We start from the raw sequence: 25,641 nt of genomic DNA, 5'->3' as shown, positions 1-25,641 counted from the left end.
TTCCATTACTAAAATATACATTTTTCTTTCTTCCACCTCATAGATTCTTTCTCTTCCATTAAGACATAGATCAAGTATAGTTAAGCATTTCATGACACCCCCAACTGTCAGTGCCTTCCCTATTTTGTATTTATTCTCATTATATTTATTCTGCCTTTAAATATATGTGTACATGCTGTCTATCAGTCGAATGGAAGTAGTTTCTGTTCTTTGTAGTTGTATCCTAGAGTCTTGCACAATGACTGATATATTGTTGGGGCTTAATATATTGCTTTTAAATTGGTAAGCTGAATGTTCTTCCTCCCTCTCTGTATCTCCTGCAGTCCCACCTATTTAAAACCAAATTCAAATGCCACTTCCTACATGAAGTCTGGTCAGTTACAACCTTGGCACCCAGACCTTACAAAGCACTTTATCTGTGCTTTTTAATATACTATTTGAGCAATAGTATACATTTTAGGTATTGGCACACATATCTTCCCCCAAGCTTTATGACCTTAACTCCATATCTTATCTAAATTTAATATATGTTCCTAGAAACAAGCAAAGTGCTATGCTTACAATAGACATTTAATAAATATTTACCATAATATAAATACATCACAATTTGCATTTGAGTAAAATCTCATTTTTAAAAGGGTTAAACAAAATTTTTTTCTTGATCATAGGTCCATGAGTTCAGTGAGCTCTTTCCATTTAAAATGTTTATACAGAACCATCTCTGTAGAATTTTAGAAATATATTATTGGATCCATGAGAAGTGTACAGTATCCATCCCCATGATGCAGGGACTAACTTCCCATTTGGGAAAAGTAAGACCCAAATAATTTTCCCCCAGTCCTAGGGAAAATCAGTCTGGACAAAAATCCAGAAGTCCTGGTTGTAAGTGTTCCTTTTGCCTTTTATTTAAAGTTAAAAGCACAAAGCTTTTTTTAATCAACAATCAGCAGGATTATTTCAGAAAGGCCTGGACAGATTTACACAGCCTGAAGTTAAGTGAAGTGAGCAGAATCAAGAGAACACTGTACACAGAAACAATAAGATTGTGTGATAGCCAATTCTGATGGACTTGGCTCTTCAACAGTGAAGCGATTCAGGACAATTCCAATAGACTTGTGATGGAGACAACCATCTGCATCCAGAAAGAGGACAGTGGGGACTGTATGTAGACCACAACATAGTATTTTCACCTTTTTGTTGTTATTTGCTTAATTTTTTTCTTTCTCATTATTTTCCTTTTTGATCTGATTTTTCCAGTACAACATATTAAATGTGCAAATATACTAAGAAGAATTGCTCATGTTTATTGTATCATTTGCTGTCTAGGGGAGGGGGTGAAGGGAAGGGAGGGAGAAAATTTTGGAACACCAAGTTCTGCAAGGGCAAATGCTGAAAACTAGCTTTGCATCTATTTTGAAAATCAAAAGCTATTATTAACAAAAACAAAGCTTTTCTATTTTTTAAAGATTTATTATAGCAGCAATTACTCTTCTTTTGTGGTATTATCTTTAATTCTGTTGCCAAAAGGAATTTTATTTAAGATTGTGCATTTGGCTAGCTATGGCATTAAGAGTTGAGAAATAGATTAAAGGAATTAGAGTAAGTAATGAGGAAATCAAATTATCATTCTTTGCTGATGATATAATAGTATACTTAGAGAACCCCAGAGATTCTACTAAAAAGTTATTAGAAATAATCCACAACTTTAGCAAAGTTGCAGGATACAAAATAAATCCATATAAGTCATCAGCATTCTTATATATCCAATAGTCAGAGTTACAAAGAGAAATTCCATTTAAAGTAACTACTGATAGTATAAAATACTTAGGAATCTATCTGCCAAGGGAAAATCAGAAACTTTATGAGAAAAATTATAAAACACTTTCCATACAAATTAAGTCTGATCTAACCAAGTGGAAAAATATTAAATGATCTTGGTTAGGACGAGCAAATATAAGAGGACAATATTACCTAAACTAATCTATTTGTTTAGTGCTATACCAATCAGACTCCCAAAAAACTATTTTAATGACTTAGAAAAAATAACAAAGTTCACATGGAAAAAAAAAAAAAGGTCAAGAATTTCAAGGGAATTAATGAAAAAAAAAAATCAAATGAACGTGGCCTAGCTACACCAGATCTAAACTTGATAAATTCACTGCAGAAATGATATAGGGAAAGGGCATTTTTAAAAAATACATACAGTGGACTCTCTACAGACAATTTCTCAGGAGTTGCTCTGGGTTGTGATTAAAAGACAGAAAGAATATCTAGTAAAATGAAATTTTAACTAGACTTTATAGTAGCACCAAAGGTGATGTTAGTGCAAAGGGAAAAGTGAACAGCAGGCCAGGGAAAAGTGAACAGCAGGCCAAAGAGAAGCAGGATAAGCCACTTCACCAAGGACCTATCTGTTCTAGTGTCTTTGCACACTCATCATTGAGTACTCCATTAGTGTTTAATCAGAAAAATCAATGGAAGCACAAACTAGCAATACATCATTTGGTGAGCCCAGAACTGTAAATAAGCACATTAAACTGAACCCAAGATGGTCCAGCAAGATAGTAAAACAAAGGAAGAGATTAGAAAAACAAGAGAAAAGTAATTGGGTATAATTGTCAAGATGTTGATGAGGTACAAAGAAGAAATTATAGGCCATTTGCCAAAGCATTTGTCCAGCAAAGTTATTAGCAAAAAAGACAAAGGACTGAGGACATCAATTACTAAGTATGGATAGCAAGGAGAATTTTGCAATGGCCTATACAGATGTGCAATGTTTATATTTTGTATCACAGCCAAGTAACTATTTTTTCTGCTCTAATTATAGGCTATTCTCCTCCCCTTTTGAACAGAAGGTAAAGTGGTTAAGGAACATACCACTCTACTCTCCAAGCTGTCACTGAGAATGAAGAATGAGAAGAAGGACTTCAATTCAAAAACCAAGAGGGAAAAAAATGATCCGATCTTTATCAGGAGGTTGGAAGAATATGACACAAAGGAATAAAGGAAAGAAAGAAGACAACTCACCTAAATTTTTATGCCTGCGTGTTGTACACAGAGAACACAAGCTCTCTCACAGTAGGGATTTTTTCATTTATGTCTTGGTATCCTAAGCTAGTACAGTGCCTAGCCCTCAATAATAAAGTGCTAAAAGGTTGATTCTAAAACAAAAACCTAATTCACACTGAGATAAGTCTAATCAGTAATGAAAATGACTCTCATAATAAGCTAAGGTGAGGAAATGATAGGAATTTTGTGGGGAAATAATGGCCTCATCTCATAATTTCTGATAAAAGAAGAAAGGAAAACCATAACTCAGGCTATGGCCTGACATACATTTTAGAATTTAAGATAGATTTCAAAAGGTTCTGATTAAATGAACAGAATACTATGGCCAATAATTCAGCAACATTGTACATAGAGTATTGGGCTTGTAATCAGGCAGATTCACCTTCATAAGTTCAAATCTGAATTAAAAAAGTATGTGATCCTGGGCAAGTCACTTAAATGTGTTTGCCTCAGTTTACCTCTTCTATATAAAATGATCTGGAGAAGATATCTTTGTCAAGAAAAGCCCAAATGGGGTCATGAAAAGTCAGACATGATCAAAATGACAGAACAACAAAATTCTATAGAGAAAGTAAGACCTGGAAGCTTAGGGAGTTCTCAAGACATAAAAAACAATTCCAATGAGAAGGAAAATGGAAAACAATATAAAGAGGTCAGATAACTCACACAGATGGAAGTATGGATAGGCAATAGAAAGCAAACACAAAAAAATGGCACAGTTCTATAACTGTGAGACAGCTGGCAGCCCAGCAGAAAAACATATAGACTTGATCTCACATCTGGCCGTGGACAAATCATTTGTCCTTACTGGACAAGTCATTTCACTTCTGATGGTCTCAGTTTCCTCGATTGTAAAATGGGGTTAATAAAAGTACCTACCTCCTAGGATGGTGGTTGTGAGGTTCGAATGAGGTAATTTTAAAGTGCTTAGCACAGTGCCTGCAACAGAATAAGTGCTTTATAAATATCAGCTAACATTATTATTTTTATTATCAGCATTTTTAAAGAAGTGTCAGCAATACTGATATTTAGAATGCAATAAGGCTGCTGATGGAAGATGAAAACAACAAAAAGATAGGATTGATTTTTAGCTGTAATGTACCAAAAAAAAAAAAAAAAAAACCAATGAAGGGGCAGAACCATAACCCCACTGGATGGGATGATAATAATGGGCAACAGAGAGAAAATAGAACAATTTCCTCTTTCATTCTGCTTCCATTCTCTCTAAAATGTAGAATAAAACCACTAATGTGGAATTAATTTTTTTTAAAAAAGGACTAAAGCAAAAGAAAATCCCTGATGAATTCAAGTTACTAAGTCCAGATGAACCATTCCCTGAGAATTGTTATTAATGAGAGTCAAAATACAGGAAAGGAAGAGGCAATCACAGACTAATAATAGCTTATCTCAAAGAAGACCAAACACCAAGAATTCATTTATCACATGCTTCCTATTCTCCCTTGTTCTCTGCTCGTTTGTTCTGGTGAAGAGACTGAGAAGGAACACTCAAGAGAGTTAAGAGAATGAGGAAAGAACAGGGCTATGAAAACCTGGAGATAAGAAAATATTCAAAGAGAAGAAGAGAACCAACAGTGTCAAAGGATGCACAGGTCAAAGGGAAGGAGGACTAAGAAAAAGCCATAAGATTTAGTAATTTAAGGATTATTGGTAATTTTGAGAAGAGCAATATTAGTTGCTTGATGAGGCTGGAAATAAGCCTGCAGAGTTAAGGAATAGAGAAAAGGAAGAAAAGACACACATTGTAGATGGCCTTGTCAAGGAATCTAGCCACAAAAGGGAGGAGGAAATAGAAGATGTTAGCTACTGAGGAATAGATGGATCAAAGGAGGATTTTCATTTTTTCCAAAGATAGGAAGAAACATGTATGTTTTAGTAGGGAATAGAGAAAGAAGTAAACAGTAGGATAAGAGATTGAGGATTAGTGAGAGTGTGGTAATGATAGAGAATGCTGGAGAAGATGGGATAGAAAGGGATCACTTGTGCATGTTAAGGAATTTGTCTTAGCAAGAGGAGAATTTTAATGTGAGAGAAAGATGAAAGAGGAATTGTTGTGGGGGAAGGCCTATAGACAAGTAAAGTAGAGAGCATCATTTTTTCCAATATGATATGAGACAAGGTTCTCAGGTGAGGGAGTATAAGAAGGGAATCATGGGAAGTTTGAGAGGGATAAAAAAAGGTCTAGAAAAGTCACTGTGGTGAAGAGATAATGTATTGATTGGGGAAGAATAAAATGGCTGCTTTGACTCAGGGAGAGCCCAAGTGAAATTATGTAATATATGTAAAAAGTGATTTCCCTTCCCAGTCCTGCTATTTTCATTTAGTTGCATGTGAATAGGAGGGAAGGCAATAAATGATGGAAATAATCTAAGACTGAAGTTTTGGCAGGACAAGAGCAATGTAGTCATGGTGTTTGTTTGTCCTTCATTCTCAAAGATGACCAATGACATCAGGAAATAATGTCTTGACTTGCAAATGAATTTGATTTAAGTAAGGCAAGGCTATGCAAAGTTCTCCAGAGTCATTCAGAGTATCTTAATTTAGCTGCATGTGAGCAGAAGGGAAGGTGATGGAATGATGGAAATAATCCAAGACCAGGGCTTTGAGCCAAGATCAATGAGAAGACAAGTGGGCCTTAAGAGTAAAGACAGTATAGAGCTGAACTGTTTCACCAAGAGACAAATCAGGGAAAGGAATCACATCCTTACAATCAGTTCAGGAGTTGTTGGCCTAAAGGCCTGAGGAGTAGAGCGATGGGAGATGACAATGAGGACAAGGAATTTTGTTTAGGGTCCTTAAAGGCAGAGGGGAAAAAATGATAGAAGATCAAGATCAAAAAAGTGGAATTTCAGAATTCATGAATATGGAAGTAGAACTTTTATGAGGCATGGCAAAATCAATAAAAGGACTTTTTCAAATGTTTGGCTGAAGTGGAGTAAGGAAAGTCATGGGAAATTGGGAAATTGAGAGAAGAGTCAAATTTACTAGAGAAAGAGAAGTTCCAAATAAGTGAAGCCTGGATGGAAAATAAGGAATCCAGTCCTACCCCTGTTTCTTTAGATGGAGGAGTTTACAATTCCATTCTCAAGTCAGAAGGACATAAAGTATTAATGAGGTGTGAGTAAAAAGATGATGAGATTTCTCAGTGTTGAGATTACTTCGGATATAGTGAAAAAGTCAAAGAAATTCAAAATTAGTAGAGCCAAGTGGAAAATTGCAGTATTCTTCTCTAAAATATAATGTTCTCTGGGAGCAGGTTTCTTGGGGGGGCTTCTGGAGGCAGCCTTAGTTTCAGTTCAAAGTAATCACTCCGAATGCAGCCAGGAGTTAAAGTCCAAATCCTTTATTGTCTCCTTCAAAATCTTATCTCCTTCACTTGGAGCTCGGCTAGTTTTCTGGAGGCCTTCTGGATCTTATTTTCAGTGTTCTCCACAGGACAGCCTACCACCACTCCTCTGTCTTCCTTCATTCTGCCCAACTGCCTTCATTGGCTTGTGAATCTCCTCGACTGAATCCTGGCTTCTGAATCTCCCCTACTGAATCCTGGTTGAGGTTCCTAGCTTATATATGCTCTCTTAAAGGTGTGAATCTTGTAGAACTCTAGTAAGTACTAAGTACATAATCATTGTCTCTATCAATTCCACTGACTTAGTACCTTGTAAGAATCCTAACAGAAAATGAGATGCTTGATATATTAGTACTTGCTCCCTTGCTATTTTATGTGTCTTATCTCCCCTGTACAATGTAAGGCTCTTGAAGTCAAGAATTACTTTTAATGTGTGGTTGTGTGATGGTTTCATATTTAATCCATTTTTTAATGTTCAGCTGTAGAAACATAGAAATGCTCATTTTTTCATGTTCAATATTAATAGGGATAAAAAGGGAAATCAGAATTGCAAAAACAAATAAGTAAAAATTTTAAAACTTTGAACTAACAAACCTCAAGTCAAAAAAAAAAAGATCCACAATGATCTTAACACACTGGAGGTAATACAATGGCATTTAGTGGATGTATATATACGTAAATAAAATAAATTTAAAATTCAACTCTTCAAGAAAGAACTAAATAGAAGCTCATCTGAAAAAGATCTAGAGGTTTGGGAGGACTTAATGACTCAAAAATATAAGAAGAAAGCCCAAAACACTAATATATGACATTAAAAAGAAATAATATCACATATTTAACCTGTATCAGATTACTTGCTGTCTTGGGGATAGGAGAGGGAGAAAAATCTTGAACACAAAGTCTTAGAAAAATTCATGTTGAAAACTATCTTTAATGTATTTGAAAAAATTAAATATTGAAAAAAGAGAAATTGCATCCAGAATTTAAAAAATAGGATTACAGATTTAGATTTAGAAAAGACACCTGAGACCATTTAGATCAATTCTCTCATACAATTGAGGAAGAGGTAGTATAGGAAGGAAAGTAATTTATCCAAGATTACATAAATGTCAGAGGCAGAATTTGAATTCAGCTCTCTTACCTCTAATGCCTCTGCCTTTTCTATTTTTTTCTTTCTTTTTTTTTTTTTATTATAGCTTTTTATATACAAAACATATGTATGGGTAATTTTTCAACATTGACCCTTGCAAAAACTTCTGTTTCAACTTTTTGCCTCCTTCCCCCTGCTAGATGTCTGCCTTTTTATTAGGTTGGGTCATGTGTTAGGTAACACATTTTCAGGTTTAAGCTGGAAAGCATCTAGAGGAAGGAAATGAGAATATCAAAGTTTTGTGAGATCATGCCAAAAGAATATGAGTTGAAGACATTTTAGAGAAGGCTAAAAAGACCTCAAACCAGACATTATGTGTGGAAAATGCCAAAAGGCACATTTCAGTTCAAGACAATGAAAAACTTCCTAATGATTGGAGCTCTACAGAAGTAAACCCAGAGAGGTAGTCGGCTCTCCTCCAGCAGAGGTCTGCCAGAAAAGTCTGGTAAAACTAGTCCCAAAAATAGAGAAAGAATTTCTTTTTGTTTTATTTAGAGATAGCAAACTATGAAGGCAAAACATTAAATATAATGTTGGACTTAATTGATGAGTTAACTTTAGTTTTAATTTCCTCTTTTTTATTCTTTGTTACATAGGGACTATGTAACTATTGGGAAAGGGGAAGAGGAGACACATTAAGAAATGAAGGGAATGTTGAAACAAAAGACAACAATAAAAATTTAAATTTAAAAAACATTAAATTCATTCTCCCCATCCCGAATGCTTGCCTGAAATTACTGTACCTTTTCTTCCGAAGAAACTGTAAGCTTGTCACTGGATATTAAGCTACACACCTGGTCCAGATTAAGGCTCAGAAATTCTTCACCCAACATCACCTCTGGGAAATGCTGCTCTGTTAAAATAATAATAATAATAATAATAAAATAAAGTCATCATAAACTCTAGCCCTTATGTCAACCAAACAGCATGAAAGTCTAGTAAAAAATAACAATTACTTTGGTTCAGATCCTAGCTCTGACTTTTCCTAAAAAATCTCTTTCTCTGGTCTTTGCTTTCTTTATCTTTAAAATGTGAGTCATAGAACCAAGAGGACATTATGCACAGTAACAAGATTATGAGATGATCAACTGTGATGAACTTTGTTTTCAACAATGAGGTGAATCAAACCAACTCCAATAGATTTGTGATGGAGAAAGCCAGTCATATTCAGAAAAAGAACTATGGAGACTGAATGTGGATCAAAGCATAGTATTTTTACCTTTTTGTTGTTTGTTTGCGTTTTTCTCCTTTTGATCTGATTTTCCTTGCACAGCAAGATGAATATGAAAATATGTTTAGAAGAATTGTACATGTTTAACCTATTTCAGATTGCTTCCTGTCTTAGGGAGGAGATAAGGGGAAGGAGAGAGGAAAAAACTGGAACACAAGGTTTTGCAAAGATAAATGTTGAAAACTAATTTTGCATGTATTTGGAAAAATAAAATACTATTTTTTAAAATGGGAATCATAATGATGAGGGGTTCCCTTCTGTCAGGGAAAGAAATGATGAGGTCTAGATTTAGGGAACCAAAATGAGATTAGGGCTCTTGGTGGTCAGGGAGTTAAATGATGAGGTCTAGTGGCAAGTTCAGGATTCAGGGAACCAAATGGAGAGGTTTGGTTCCCCTACACCCTCTTGGGATTTGGCACATGGGTAGGGAGTTTGGGGGAACCCCCTTCTGGCAACACAGAGATTCTCTGTAAAGGAATTTACAAACCCGAAAACCTAGACTGATAAAAGAGGCTTATTATTGGCAATGGGAAGTCAGCCTTTGCTATGCATGAACAGAAAGGTTGGCTTCCTTAGCAGCAAGGTCCTGACAGAGAGTAAAGTAGTGGAGGAGTCCTGGCAGAGAAATAAAGTTTCTAGTAGAGAGATACTGAAAGAGGGGCATAAATCTTGTTAAGGAAATAGGTGAGGATAAAGAGAGGGTAGCACTGGAATAGAATATTATTCCAGTGGGAAAAGGTTTCCTTGGCATAGCATGGCATGACATGGCATGGCATGTTAAGACCTCTTCAAGGAGTTGTTCCAAGTTGGCTCTTTTTATCTACAAGCTGGGTTTCAGCTTGAGCTGGGATTTGAATAGAATTGAATGAGTCTCTCTAATTCAATAGGGTTGGAATTCTTTAGCTCAGGACTGAACCAACCTCACCTAGATAAAACACTTTATCTGATTCCCTGGGGCAGTCTCTACAGTATTGAGGCAAGGTTGAAGGAGATTTTCTCCTTTAAGAAGCTTCAAGTGTTTTACCTCATGGCTCATTCCTATCAGAGAGAGAGAGAAGGAAAGAGTTTGGGGGCTCCCTTTGTCAATAATACTTAAACTACCTTCTTCCCAGGATCATTATAAACTTTAGAATTCGTAAAAATGTGAGGTATCATTAGTAGAATAAACAACCAATGGAATTTACCAACAGAAACTAAAGGATAAAGGACTAAACCTAAAAAGAATTGGAGCTTTTAATTTAACAGTGTGGTCATCACTTTGTTTAAGCTTTTGTATTTAATGGCACAGAAGAAAATAGAACAGAAAGTACCCAGCTTTCATTTTCCACTGTTCAGTGTAATTAATAATCGAGTTTCAGAAAAGTGTCACTGAGACCTTCCTACTTTATTAAATTCAGAGTGTAAATTTGTATAACTGTAGTCATTTATCTCCATAGTAATCTGAAGCAAAATTAGTCCAAAACCCTTTTGCTGTTAAATCATGATGAGAGGTTAAAGATGAAATGGGGAATGAGATTGTCTCTCCTTATGCAGAAATGAGAGGAGTGCTGGGACAAAGTAAAACATATTCACTATGACTAAAGTGTTTACTAAACAGCACTTTTGAGTGGGAAAGCAAATGGAATAGCCCCAATGATCTGCTGACAATTTCACCTCTGAAAAGACTGCAAGTCTCCCAGAACAATCAAGAACACCTCTTCAAGACAACCAGCAGGAACAGCTATGCTTAAGGAGCATCCCCAACGTGAAATGGGAGAAAAGTGTAATATATAAACTCTCCTAAGGAGCCTGAGGTGATCAAGCAAACTTACTAGCTATATGACAATAGGAAAGCCACAATTTGTGGCGGTGTCTCAGTTTCCTCAAAAATAGATTGAAAATAATAAATAACCAAACAACAATCAAAATCAAATAATCAAAAAATCAAAAAAAAAAAAAATCAAACCTACCTCACAAGATTGTATGGAGAAAGGAATTTTTAGGTTTTAAAGAGCAATAGAAATGGAAGTTACAAACTATTGCCACAATAAAGTACAGATAGCTCATGTGAAGACAACACTGGAAGAAACAAAGGTTTTGCTTCCCATTAGGAAAGTAGTGTTGCAATTGGAGAGCAGGTTTGATAGGCAAGAAATTATCTGGACACTGAATTGGTTTTTCAAAGGAAAAGTCTTTATTATCATATAAAGCAAGTCAAAACCAAGCAGTATCAGGGCACTAGTTGGTCTAAAGGGGTACTCCAGGTTGGATATTTTTTGGTATAAACATATTTATACAATTCTCGTGCTGCACAAGAAAAATCAGATCAAAAAAAGAAAGTAAATGAGTTAGAAAACAAAATCCAAGTGAACAACAACAAAAAGAGTGAGAATGTTATGTTGTAATCCACATTCAGTTCCCACAGTCTTCTCTCTGGGTGTAGATGGCTCTCTTCATCACAAGATCATTGAAACTGGCATCAGTCATCTCATTGTTGGAGAGAGTCACATTCATCAGAATTGATCATCATATAAGATTGATGTTGCCATGCACAATGAATTCCTGGTTCTGCTCATTTCACTTCAGGCTGGGTATTTTATAAGGAAAGGTAGGGGTAAAGGTGGGGGGGAGATGTTTATTCTTTGGTCACTGGTTAGACCCTCTCCAGGAAGATGTTTACTTCTTAACCACTGGCCAAATTCTGGAAAAAACAAAGAATAGAAACATGTAGCAGGACCTAAGTTTCCTGATATCCTGTCTGTAATATTCTTAGTTTGGTTTTCTGGAGGTCTGTGGGGCAGCCTTCTTTTCAGTTCACTAATCACCACAAGAGTAGCCAGGGGTTAAAGTCCAAATCCTTTATTAACTCCTCCAAAGTCTTGTCTCTTTGCCTGGGGCTTCAGCTAGCTTTCTTAGAGGCCTTCCAGAGTCTTGGTTTCAGTGGAGAAACTAAGGAAGACAGACTGCCACCAGGGTGGTGTGAGATGGGATGAATGAATCTGAGTCCAAGGGCTTGTGTTTCAGCTTCCAATCTGCTTGTCTTCCCTAGCTCTGAATCCAAGCTCTCTCAGTCCCCCAGGAGAGCCACCAGGAGTCTGACTGAAGGTGGAAAATGAATATCTCTCCTTGGCTCCGAGAGCTTGGCTTATATGCTCTACAGTGAGTATAAACCAATCATTATATTACTAGGAAAGCATTATTTGTTGTAAGATTAAATCAATCATACTGAACTTAGAGAACCATTAAGTACCATGCTAAACTAGATAACCATTATCTCATCAGTTCCACTTAGTACCTTGTAAGAATCCTTGTTTCAAATTCAAAATCTGTCTACTAGGACTCAAGCTGTCTACTACAACCCAAGCTCCTTGTACCTGAGTGTATGGTTAATCATGTCCTGTTTACCACACCTAAGCCTCCTGCACGTATCCTGGTGGGCAACAACTTGTGTCTAGTAGATTGAATTATGAATTTAAAAAGCACAAGATCTGGGCTCTAATTCTAATACTTAGTAACTAGATAGCCATGACCAAGGCATCAGCTTGGTATAGAGGGACAAAAAGTGAATTTGAAGTAAGAGGCCATGAGTACGAAGTTCTTTCCAACTCTGAGATTTTTTGATTCTGTGAAAACACACCATAAACTGAAATCCTATACAAATATGAGGTACAATGATGAGAAGGAGAAAACAGCAAAAACAGTCAGCTAGTTCTCTTAGACAGCATACAAAGGGGAAATTTCCAGCAAGAATTGAGACTCCCTAGAATCCTAGCCAATTAAATTATCTTAAGGGGACAGATGCCCAGTTAGATGCTGCTGCTCCATCCTTGAGATTAAGGCAACAACTGGAATACCAATATTCTTTACATGGAAGTGTCCACCAAATTCTCCCTTACCTCACATTCTATATATGAACTCATAAAATAAATCAGGAAAGCCATAATTAATCCCCTTTACAACATCAAAATCTTAAAGAAGTTTTTCATACTTTTTTTTTCCTCAAGAGAAGTAATTTTATTTTTGGCTTACTGCTTCTTGCCAAAGTTTATTCTGGTAAAATCTCTATATGTACTCATGTCTAGGTTTATATAGAGGTAACTAAAAGAAGTATGCAATTTCTATATAAGCACTCAAAGACAATGAATAATAGGTATAGAAAATCCTATATTTCACTCCATAGAAAATGCATTAGGCACTTAAAAAAAAACTTTCAGAAGTCCATAAACAGAAACACAAAACCACATTTAATATTTGTATGGAAGGGTTAATTATAAAGAACTTTCTCCCCACTAGTGGAGGGTACAAAAAATTATTCCTTTCTCCTCAATTAGCTAATCTAGTTCATTATAAAGGCAGCTAAGTAACATTGGGCCTGGAGCCAAGAAGACTTTGAGTTCAAAATCAACTTCTGATGCTTACCAGCTATGGGACTGTCTGTCTTCCTCAGTTTCCTCAAGTGCTAAATGGGGATAGTAATAGCACCTACCTCCCATGGTAACTATGTTCGTCAAATAAGATAATATTTGTAGGGGCAGTTAGTTGGTACAGTGGATAGAGCACCAATCCTTTAATCAAGAGGATCTGAGTTCAAATTTGTTCTCAGATATTAAATACTTCCTAGCTGTGTGACTTTGGGCAAGTCACTTAACCCCAAATACCTCAGTGGAAAAAAAAAGATAATATTTATAAATCACTTAAAGTATCTAACACAAGAAGGTGCTTAATAAATGCTTGTGTCCTTCCTACTACAAGCACAGTTGAGACTTTCCTACTTACACTTTCAGTCCCACAAACTCTAACACCATGTGCAAATAATACTAGGCACATATATTCCAGTAACACTAAGGTGGAGGCAAGGCAAGTCTAGAAAGAGATAACAATAAATAAATGCTTGAGTACCTTCCTCTTTTCCCACTAATGTCTTTAAAAAAGAGAAGTGACAAACCAGGAAAAAGTAAAGGAGGAAGGGAAATACATATTAAACCATTAAAATAAATATAAAATAAAATACTAAAATAAAAAATTTGGATGTTAAAATAACTTGTCAGCATAGTAAAAAGGACTTCAGGAGACCTACATTCAATTTCCCACTATACCCAAGAAGAATGTAAGTTTTTGCAGGGGGCACTCTAGTTTTTGTTTTTCTAGTGCCTAGAAAAGTATTTTAAACTTTGAATGGAAAAATGGAATGAATAAATAAAAGAATAAAAAACATTTGTTAGGCATTTCATATGTGCAAGGCATCATGATAAGACTAAGCTAAATGTTTATTAAATTGAACTGCTACAAACTCACTATGTAATCTTAGAAAGTCATAGTTTCTCTGTTTTTGATGATTGTGGGTAACAGAGAACTCATTACTTCCTAAGAGAGGCCTTTTCTTTTTCAGGGGAGTTTTTCTTCATACCAAACTAAAATTTGCCTCCTAATTTTTTTCTAATTGGTGTTATTTTGGCTCTCTGAGATTGTACAAAATATTTTATCCTTCGTTCCATGGGACAAAAAAATGGGATTCTTCCTAAGATGGTTTTAACCCATTCAAGACGCAGAGGCAAGAACCTGTATTAAATGACTTATTGTAGCCAACAAGTTGGTTTTTCTGGGTTTTTGTTGTTGTTGTTGTTGTTTTATAATATCATGTCTAGTGGGCAGCACTAACAACTAGGGAAAAGAAAAAGGCTGCCGGTAACTTTTGTAAGTTACCTGCCTACATCACACAGCTTACAGTTAAAGCATTAGTCCACAAGTCAGGTTTATTCTCAGAGAAGAGCCATTCTTCAGATGAACCCACACTGCTATCCATTCAGTGAGTCAGCTGCACATGCCAGAAAAACATACTCCTTGTTCCAGAACTGAATTTGACATTCTGTATTCACCAGCTTTGTGACTAAGAAAATGACATTTGAAAGAGGAGTAGGAGAAAGTGGTAATGACATTTTTTAAAAAAATTTTTTCATAGTTCACAGTCTAAGACAGATGAGTTCAGAGACTTGGAAAGGAACAGAGCTGGAATCACATATTCCAAAGAACTCATTAAGCAACAAAAGTCACCAAAAATCCCTAAAGATATGACATGCCAAAGCTTCCTCATTCCTCCTACACATTCTTGTCTCTCAGCCATGGCAGATTCATCCTCCTTCCTTTACTTACACTTCTTCTCCCATATGCAACTTCACTCTGAAATCTCATAAGAAAATTCTGTTTCTTTTCAAGAAGTTCACCTAGGAATAAGAAGCATCCACAGATTTCTGAAGGATCAATGAGGAAAATGGGTTGGATATTCTGAAATCTTCTAGTTCTTCTCCAAAACCCAGGGACCCACATCAAAAGATTGGCTAGTATGAACTAAGTACAGAATAAATTCCCTCAAGGGCTAAGTTTTCTTACCAGCTAAATAAGTACAGTTTTTCCTACAAAGATGGAAATTTGTTTCTATAGGAAACATCCACAGCACAGAACAGAGTAAAACAGATTTGTTTTTTCCAGAAATAAGAAATGAAGATTTTGTGGGGTTAAAGCATCATTATCACTTTTAACTTCATTAAATTTCAACACTATAGATCCATAATACGTAGGGGAGATTGGGTAGAACATGTACTGAATCAACACATCTCCTAGAAATTGGTCTATTAAAAAATAAATCACTGGATATAGAACAAATGAACAAATATCATTATCCAAAAGCCAAGAAGTAGTAGTAAAAGAAAACTCATTAAAAATAATTAGAAAATTCATAAATATCTGGGAATTCAACTATTAAGGCACAAGTAAGATTTATATAAATAAAACTTCAAATGCTTTTTATAGATATAATGGAAAATTCAAATAAGTAACACTCACAATTGGGCTATACAAATATGATTAAAATGATGCTTTTTTCAATGGGACAAACAATGACAAAATTTATTTGGAGAAACAAAAGGTCTAGAATCTCAAGGAAAACAAAGAAAAAATAAATGAAGGGAACAGAATTACAGACTTCAAACTATGTTATAAATCAATAACCATCAAAAAATATTCAATAATAGATGGGGAACATTCACAGAACAGAGCATAAGGAAATTCATAAGGAAATGCAAACAAGAAAATTTTGAAAATAACAGTGAATTTATCATATATATTATTTTAAAAATGTAATAGATTTTCATAGATTCATACACAGTTATCTTATTTTTCTGTGTATATGGAAATTCTAGGGGTTTTTTTTTCCCTTTTGGTTGCTTGTTAAATACAAATAAAAAATTTTAAATGACTGCAACAGAATTCTTAAGCAAGAAGTGATCATAAAAGAAAAATAGATAATTTCAATCACATAAAATTAAGAGCTTGTGAACAAATGAAAGTAATGAAGATAGAAAAAGAAGTAAAATTTCTAAGTAGGAAAAATTTTTTCATTAAATATCACTAATAACTTTGTATCTAATATATGTATCCATGTATTTTATACATATGGGGAGTCCCAAGAAATAAATAGTGAAAGGATATAAACAAACAAGAAGAGAGGAAAACTACATATGACAGCATGAAAATATGTCCTATATCATTAATTACAGAACAATGCAAATTAAAATAGCTAAGGTTTCAGCTTTCAGTATACCAACTGACAAATGACAAAAAATTAGGATTGGTTAAAGCTGTAGACACTGCTAAAAAGAAGAAAAAGCCTCTTCTTTGAAGTAGGAAAATATGGTTATGAAACATTGTATTTACTGTCAGATTTTTTTTCTGCTTATACATTAACTTTTTAAATACACATTTCTTTATGAATCGTGTTGAAAGAGAAAAATCAAAAAAGGGGAAAAAATACAAAAGAGAAAAAAACCGAAAAAAGAAATTAACTTAGCATATGATTGTAAATCAATCTTCAAAGTTCTCTTCTCTTTCTGGAGGTAGATGGCATTTTCTATCCAAAGTATATTGGGATTGCCTTGAATCACTAAATTATTGAGAAGAACCACGTCTTTCATAGTTGCTCATCACACAATCTTGCTGTTATTGTGTACAATGTATTTTTGGTTCTACTTGTTTCATTCATCATCAATGCATGTAAATCTTTCCAGCCCATTCTAAAATCAGCTTGTTCATCATTTTTTATAGAATGCTATTATTCTAGTGCCTTCATATACCATAATTTATTCAGCCATTCCCCAATTGATGGGCATGAGCTCAATTTCTTTCTAATACTTTGCCAAGACAAAAATGCTATAAATATTTGTACTTGAGAGTCCTTTTCCTTTTTTTAATGATCTCTTTAGGATATAGACCTAGTAGTGGTATTGCTGGAGCAAATCAAACAGTTTTATACCCCCCTTTGAGTATAGTTACAAATTGCTCTCCAAAATGATTGAAAAATATCACAATTCCACCAACAATGTCCCAAAACTAATATTCCAGTCTTCCCATACCCTCTCCAACATTTATCATTATTTTTTCCTGTCATTTTAGCCACTCTGAAAGGTATGTGAGATAGTCCCTCAGAATTATTTTAATTTGCATTTCTCTAATCAAGAGTGATTTAGAGCATTTTTCATATGACTATAGATAGCTTTAATTTCAACATTTGAAAATTGTCTGTTTATATCATTTGACCATTTATCAATTGGGAAATGACTTGTATGCTTATAAATTTGCCACAGTTCTTTATATATTTTAGAAATGAGACCTTTATCAGAAACATTGTCTATAAAAATTTTTCCCAGCTTTGAACTTCCCTTTTAATCTTGTTTTTGTTACTGTCAGACTTAATTTTGTTTAGCTGAATTTGCCAAAATGTTTTTTTCTCTCTCTTTTATTCTTTATTGGGGAATAGGGGGCAAATAAGGACTGGTTCTCTGAGAAGGGAAGAAGGAAAAATATATTTGGAAATGAAGGTAATGCTTTTAAAAATCATTTTTTTATTTAAAGCATATAAAAAATGTTGACAGGGCTACGAGAAGAGAAACACAAATATATTGTTGGTGGAATTGGGAATTGGCCCAATTATTCTGGATATATTTGGAATGATGCAACTAAAAGTGACTAAACTGTTCACATCCTTTGACACTACAAATAGATTGAGAAAAATATATATAGACGCACACACACACACACACACACACATACACACACACACACACACACACACACACACACACACACACACATATCTAGTTAGTTCAGTGGATAGAGCACTCAACTTGGAGGCTTCAATCCAGCCTCAGACACTCACTAGCTGTGTGATCCTGGGCAGTCACTTAACCTGTCTGCCTTAGTTTGCTCATCTATAAAATGGATATAATAATAAATACCTACTTTCAAGAGCAATGTGAAGATCAAATAACATAATATTTTTAAATGAAAATACTATGTTGTGAATAAGACATTTTCAAAGCACTATACAAATGTTAAAGCAACATATAAAAACAAGTTATTATTATTATTTTCAACTGAAGCATTTTTGTGAAGACAGCAAGAAATTGTAAACAAAGCAGGTACCTCTCAGTTGAGTAGGATTGAATGATTAGGAATGATTACATATGAACACTATGGAATATTTCTGGGTGATAGAAATGAAGATTAGAACCTCAGGGAAGATTTATATGAACTGGTGGCAAGTGAAAGAAGTAAAACCTAAAGAAAGATGCACAATGAACATAATGTTAATTAAAAGATCACTTAAAAGAAGCCAACTGAGCAAGTGAAAATTAAGTACTTGTTCCAAAGAATGGATTATAAAACATACTCCACTTTGCTGCTTTGCCTCATTTCAACTTCACAGAATAAAATGCTCCACGCCAGGTATGGAGTTTCTCCCTGGGGAGATTCCCCCTTAGATTCTAAGTTCCTTGGGGTATATCTGTGTTATTAGATTGGACTGGATACCATCATCTTCTTAGCAAAGAGGGAAGGACCTATTAGAAAGAACCAAGAACTATCTCCAGGTTTTTTGTTTATGGTTTTCTTCATTTCATAGTTTAATCTGGAATGGGATGAAAAAATGTGGTATATCCAAAAATGATTTATTATAAAAACAAAAATGCTTTAAAATTTTATTTTTAAAAGATAATTCCTTTTTTTTTTAAATAACTTTTTATTGATAGAACGCATGCCAGGGTAATTTTTTACAGCATTATTCCTTGCATTCACTTCTGTTCCGATTTTTCCCCTCCCTCCCTCCACCCCTTCCCCCAGATGGCAAGCAGTCCTTTACATGTTGAATGGGTTACAGTATATCCTAGGTACAATACATGTGTGCAGAACCGAACAGTTTTCTTGTTGCATAGGGAGAATTGAATTCAGAAGGTATAAATAACCCGGGAAGAAAAACAAAAATGCAAGCAGTTTATATTCATTTCCCAGTGTTCTTTCTCTGGGTGTAGCTGCTTCTGTCCATCTTTGATCAATTAAAGCTCTCTTTATCGAAGAGATCCACTTCCATCAGAATACGTCCTCAAACAGTATCGTTGTTAAGGTATATAATGATCTCCTGGTTCTGCTCATTTCACTCAGCATCAGTTCATGTAAGTCTCGCCAGTCCTCTCTGTATTCATCCTGCTGGTCATTCCTTACAGAACAATAATATTCCATAACATTCATATACCACAATTTACTTAACCATTCTCCAACTGATGGACATCCTTTCATTTTCCAGCTTCTAGCCACTACAAACAGGGCTGCCACAAACATTTTGGCACATACAGGTCCCTTTCCTTTCTTTAGTATCTCTTTGGGGTAAACACTGCTGGATCAAAGGGTATGCACAGTTTGATAACTTTTTGAGCATAGTTCCAAATTGCTCTCCAGAATGGCTGGATGTGTTCACAATTTCACCAACAATGTATCAGTGTCCCTGTTTTCCCACATCCCCTCCAACATTCCCCATTATCTTTCCCTGTCATTCTAGCCAATCTGACAGGTGTGTAGTGGTATCTCAGAGTTGTCTTAATTTGCATTTCTCTGATTAATAATGATTTGGAGCATATTTTCATGTCTATAAATAGTTTCAATTTCTTCGTCTGAGAATTGTCTGTTCACATACTTTGACCATTTATCAATTGGAGAATGGTTTGATTTCTTATAGATTAGAGTCAATTCTCTGTATATTTTGGAAATGAGGCCTTTATCAGAACCTTTGATTGTAAAAATGTTTTCCGAGTTTATTGTTTCCCTTCTAATCTTGTCTGCATTTGTTTTGTTTGTACAAAAACTTTTCAATTTGATAGAATCAAAATTTTCTATGTTGTGGTCAATAGGGATCTCTAGTTCTTCTTTGGTCATAAATTCCTCCCTCTTCCACAGGTCTGAGAGGTAAACTATCCTATGCTCTTCCAATTTATTTATAATCTCATTCTTTATGCCTAGGTCATGAACCCATTTTGACCTAATTTTGGTGTACGGTGTTAAGTGTGGGTCAATGCCTAGTTTCTGCCATACTGATTTCCAATTTTCCCAGCAATTTTTGTCAAATAATGCATTCTTATCCCAGAAACTGGTGTCTTTGGGTTTGTCAAACACTATATTATTAAAGTTATTGGCTGTTTTGTCCTTTGAACCTAACCTATTCCATTGATCAACTAGTCTATTTCTTAGCCAATACCAGATGATTTTAGTAACTGCTGCTTTATAATATAATTTTAGATCTGGTACAGCTAGGCCACCTTCATTTGATTTTTTTTTCATTAATTCCCTTGAAATTCTTGACCTTTTGTTTTTCCATATGAACTTTGTAGTTATTTTTTCTAATTCATCAAAGTAGTTTTTTGGGAGTCTGATTGGTATAGCGCTAAATAAATAGATTAATTTAGGTAGTATTGTCATCTTTATTATATTTGCTCGCCCAATCCAAGAGCATTTAATATTTTTCCAGTTGGTTAGATCAGACTTAATTTGTGTGGAAAGTGTTTTGTAGTTTTTCTCATAAAGTTTCTGATTTTCCCTTGGCAGATAGATTCCTAAATATTTTATACAATCAGTAGTTACTTTAAATGGAATTTCTTTTTAAAAGATAATTCCTAACACTCAAATTGCTTGGTGCTCTTTTGCTTTCTTCCCCTTCAAAAGGTCATTTGCTCTCCCTGGGCTTTCTCTAGATGATCTCCAAGAAAACCACTTAGCCCTGATAGTCACACAAAGATCATGAGATTTAGAACTATAAGAGATCTTAGAAATCATCTTGTCTAATTCCCTCCTTTTATGAAGGAAAATCCTAAGATCCAGGGAATCTAAGGGGGAAATGAGTGAGGATGTGGGAAGAACACTGGATTTTGAGTAAATGAAACCTGGAGCATTCATTCCACCTCTGGACTTCATTGACTGTAAAATTATCAGCAGGTTATATCAACTGCCTGAGCCCCAGTTTTCTCATTTACAAAACAGAGATCACAATGTCTACAGGATTTACTTCCTGGTGTTGATTTAAGAATCAAATAAGAAAATAAATGTTCTTTATAAAATTTAATGAGGTATACAAATATCAGTTGTTGATATCATCATCATAATTATCTGATGTGCCCCAAAACAATATTGTGCAATGGCAAAGAATACTAGCTTTGATATCAGAGTCTCTAAGCCTATAGACATGGCATCTCTCTGGATCTGGTCCCCGACCTGTAAAATGAGAGAATTAGGCTAAGTGAACTCTAAAGCCATTTCTAGCACTAAATCTAAGACGCTACACACTAAGATGAATATGGACGCCCCTCCTTTAAATTCTGCACTTTTTCTACCAGGCCTTTCCACTAAGATGAGAAAAGCGGAAAAGGGTAATCCAGGTAATTGAGTTACTAGTTATTCCTGTTCTGGTTAAGTTCAAATTCATAATATAAACAATTATTTTTAAGTTTAAAGTCTCAATGAACATAACATAATTATTAGGTCTGTTGCTATCCACAAGGATCAGAAACTATAGTTAAGATGTATAGATAAAGTAAGTGCTAGACTGTACACACAAAACAACCAAATGAGGAAATTCCAGTCCATCAAGAGGACTTTAGACTCTGCCTTCATTCTCTTGGGAAAGGCAGACTTTAGACTGAACTTTTTTCTGGGTACAAAATATGTTCCTTCCCTAAACATATACTGGAAAGGCACCTTCCAACTCAGGTAAAAACTGCTTAAGAACAGCAAGTGGGAGAGGTGGTAGAGGAGATGGAAAGAAAGGCAAATGCAAACATTATTCATCCATTCATTCATTTAACAAATATTTATTAATTAAACACTTACTATTTGCAAAACACCTTGCCAGGCAATGAGGAAAATAAAAAATATAGATAAGATTTAACCCTTAACTTCATTAACCTATATACTAGCAGGATAACACCTAATACAGAATACTACTAATAATGTTAATAATAACTAGAATTTATATTGTATTTTAATGTTTGCAGAATATTTAAAACATTTATTAAGCAAAAGAGAGGAGTGAAAACAGTTATAGTAGGTCTAAGGCAAGAAAGTCCTCATTGTCCCATTGGGATAAATGAAGGACATTCCAGGAAAAGCCAACTACATAATTGCTTTTAATATAAATATAAAAAGTACTCTCCAAAAAGGACTTTCTCCAAAGAGCCAAAGTGGGCCCTAATAATTCAGTAATCCCATAGTTCTAATATTAAAATATTATGAGGAAATGCTGCTTTTACTGCTTTTGTGATAAAGCAACATCAAGTGTTTCTTTTTTTTTAGATTTTTGATGTCTGGATTGATAGTAGGGAAACAGGTGCAGAAAGAGGCCAGCTGATATACTCTGAAGCTTTCCTGACCTACAGGGATCTGGATTTCATATTTCACATCCTGTCTCCCTATTTGGATCCTATAATTCCTAAGGCCACAGGCTTGTGGGAATCGAAATTAGATCTCTTCACTGCTTAAGAATTCCTGGAGTGGGTAAAGACTCTCCTCCAGAATTCCTGAATGAAAGAGTCTGGTGTAGTAGAGAAGCAGAAGCAAAGCAAAATAGAACAACTTCATAGAAAATGTTTCACAAAATTCCAAATAACTCTGGAATCTCCCAATGACTCAATTTGCCAACAGCAGGGCAGACTGGGTCACACACACTCCTCTAACTCTTCATTCTCTAGTCTGTTAGTATATTTCAATGCAGAAAGCAAGTCATCAAATCATCCTATTATCAGCCCTGGTTCTTAATCTCCTCATCCTCTCAGTCTCAGAGGTCTCTATTACTGGTCACTATATATCTATATATCTATATAGATATAGATATCTGTGTTCCCTAGAGTTAAACATCTCCAGAATGGGAAAGATCTTCCACAGAGCTAATTTCCATCCATCTTAGTACTGCTTCATTTCCTCTTAATCCATTCCACAGAAAGGTCACTGTCCTTCAAAGCCAGAATATTTGACTGTGTTTATGACATTTACCACACAAATTAGTATCAATCTCTGACCCATACTCCTTCCTCCTGTTGTTGGGTCCCAAAAGGGGCCTGTTTTCTCTCCCCAGCACTAGTGCGTCATACCAAAACTACCCAGTAGAAAGTGTTATTGAGTCAGGTCTGACCTTCCTTAAAGAATCGGCAGAAAGTTTTTTTGCAAGCCAGCAACAACAAATTAACTTCTGGATCCCAGAAGCAATTGAATGTGCTTTCCCCTCAGCCACAAGAATTAACTAGAATGTCTAAAGTCCCATGACTTTTCCTGCCTTTCTTGAAACTCACAGAAGGAAGAATGTAAAAGGCATAAAAACAAAGCAATTAGAAGGGGAAGAAAGGGGAAAGCAATCACAATAAATCTACTCTTAGTCTTTATGTATATGAAAACTAACATGAGGAGGAAGGTAGAGGCCACAGTACAACCCTTATTGATATATGCAAAGCCTAAGAGACAGTTGGGACTCTTATTTCCTCTTATTTAATTATGACATTCCCTGGTTTCAAACTGCCTAATCATTCTAAAAAGCTCTGCTTTTGCTAGCAAGTTAGTGGAGTCCTCCCTGGGTTTGCTAGCCTATGGCTGGAGGGCTTTAGCTCTGCCTGGCTGACTGATGTAAACAACATCTCCCAAGAATTTTAATTGCTGTTTTATTAATGGCCACTTCATTACTATCACACAGAATGGGCTCTGCCAGGGCAGGGGCACCTCTTAATCACCAACCAACAAAATCCACATAAACCCACTCCCTTGTCTCAAAGGTTAAAGATTAAACAGAACCTTGGAAACAAGGATAATGAGTATTTCAGCCTGGCCTAACCCTACCAGTGTACTAAGAAGAAACACTGGGGTCCATTTCCCTGCCCTGGCCAGAACCATAGAGAATGTCAGAAGATCTGCCTACCACATTTGGAGAAATACACAGGGAGAAAGAACCAGAGTTTTAAGCTGCTAGGGGTTAAAAGGATACTCATAGAAATAACTATTACATAACAATCAATGATCCCGGAAAAAGAACAGAGGTAGCTGAGGAAAAAGAAGAAAGAAGTCCTAAATTTAAAGCTAAAAGAGACTTTGGAAACCATCTAGGCCAATCCCTTTAGATATCCCACAGAAGCCAGAGAGTTGAGGGGATTTATCACATAGGTGGGATTTTAATTCACTCCCCTTAGTGCTCTAGCAGCTATTAGAATGATCTTTCTCATCCTCAATTTGTTTCATTAACAACCCCAGGTCTGTATATTAGGTATTGCTGCGATTCCTGGTTCAGTTCATATTGTTCTGCATTTCCTACCTCAGAATTTTCCTTATAGATTGACCTACAGATGAAAGTTCTGTTTCTCAGGCTAGGTGACATAATAGACTGCAATGTATGTAGGAGAAGGTAGTCCTCTACTAGAGCATTCTAAAATCTAGAGGATTTTCAGAAATTTCTTACCCACTGGGACTACTCTCTGACTGCTTTATTCTTCAGCGTGCACTACAGTGAAATTTTCATGATCAATATTCTAAAACCCTTCTGCTTACAAATCTAAGAAAATGAGTATTTATTGATAGAATTGATTCTATGGCCCCATAATAATATCTATCATTTCTGTCATATTCTGAGCTTTATAAAATATTCTCACCATGCTAGATCTAGAGCTGAAGGAGCCATAGCCATTGATTAGTATTCCTTGTCCTCCCATCATCTTGTACTCTACAAACAATTATGGTCCTCACAACAACCCTTCAAGGCAGGTATAACAGATATGAATGGAGGCTGAGGTACTCCAAACCTCCCAAAAGAATTCCTTTTCCATTATATGGGAGATATTTCACTGTATTAATTGACTTGAAAGGCAGGCCAAATTTAAAGCCTCAGTGAGCCAACTGATGGAGAAATCCTGAAGTGAAAAGTTCAGTGATGTAACTTGGATTAGTAATTTTCACAAACTTCTCATTTCTCACTATAAGCAAAAGATCTATTTTTGGGTACTCAATGACATAAATTGTCATTAAGTTTATATAAACTTAATATAAACAAACTGTACATTCTAACTCCTGCTAGAGCCACTGCTTTATTACTTTAAATATTACTACATGATTTTAAAAGGTTTCATGAACTTGAGAATTACACATGAAATTAAAATATTTAACCTAATTCACTTTCCCTTATTTCAAAACCACTGTACTATCTATCTCTAAAAGGTAGTGAGGAGAGTGCTCAGAAAGGAGTGAAATGGAGGGTTGATCACCAACAAAAAGCAGAAAAAAAATCAAATGCAGGGAAAGAAAGTCTATTTCCATTCCAGAAGTTGGAGATTTGTTACAACTGAGAATTTAACTAGAAGAAGAAAAAAAGAAGTAAAGGAAAAAGAGAACTCAGAGGGGTCCTAGCCCTTAAGTTTGGTGGTCTCCAACCTGTGGAATTGTTGACTTGATAAATTTAAGGAAAACAAATCAATAGTCTTGGTCCCTTCACTTGGCATATATACCCAG

At 35.3% G+C, this 25,641-nt stretch overlaps 1 protein-coding gene across 3 annotated transcripts in view; it reads right to left on the bottom strand.

Annotated features, from left to right (window-relative positions):
* The window catches only part of KLHL3 (kelch like family member 3), a 177,089-nt gene that overhangs the window by 82,366 nt on the left and 69,082 nt on the right, over positions 1-25,641 (bottom strand). For all 3 annotated transcript variants that reach the window (XM_051978129.1, XM_051978130.1, XM_051978131.1), the window contains one exon: positions 8,327-8,436. In XM_051978129.1, the coding sequence (XP_051834089.1) occupies positions 8,327-8,436 (110 nt within the window). The remainder of the gene's footprint in view (positions 1-8,326; positions 8,437-25,641) is intronic.

This window comes from Antechinus flavipes, chromosome 2 (assembly GCF_016432865.1).
Source record: "Antechinus flavipes isolate AdamAnt ecotype Samford, QLD, Australia chromosome 2, AdamAnt_v2, whole genome shotgun sequence".
NCBI lineage: Eukaryota > Metazoa > Chordata > Mammalia > Dasyuromorphia > Dasyuridae > Antechinus > Antechinus flavipes.
The sequence above is the reverse complement of the archived record's forward strand: the minus strand, read 5'-3'. Positions and strand labels throughout refer to the sequence as shown.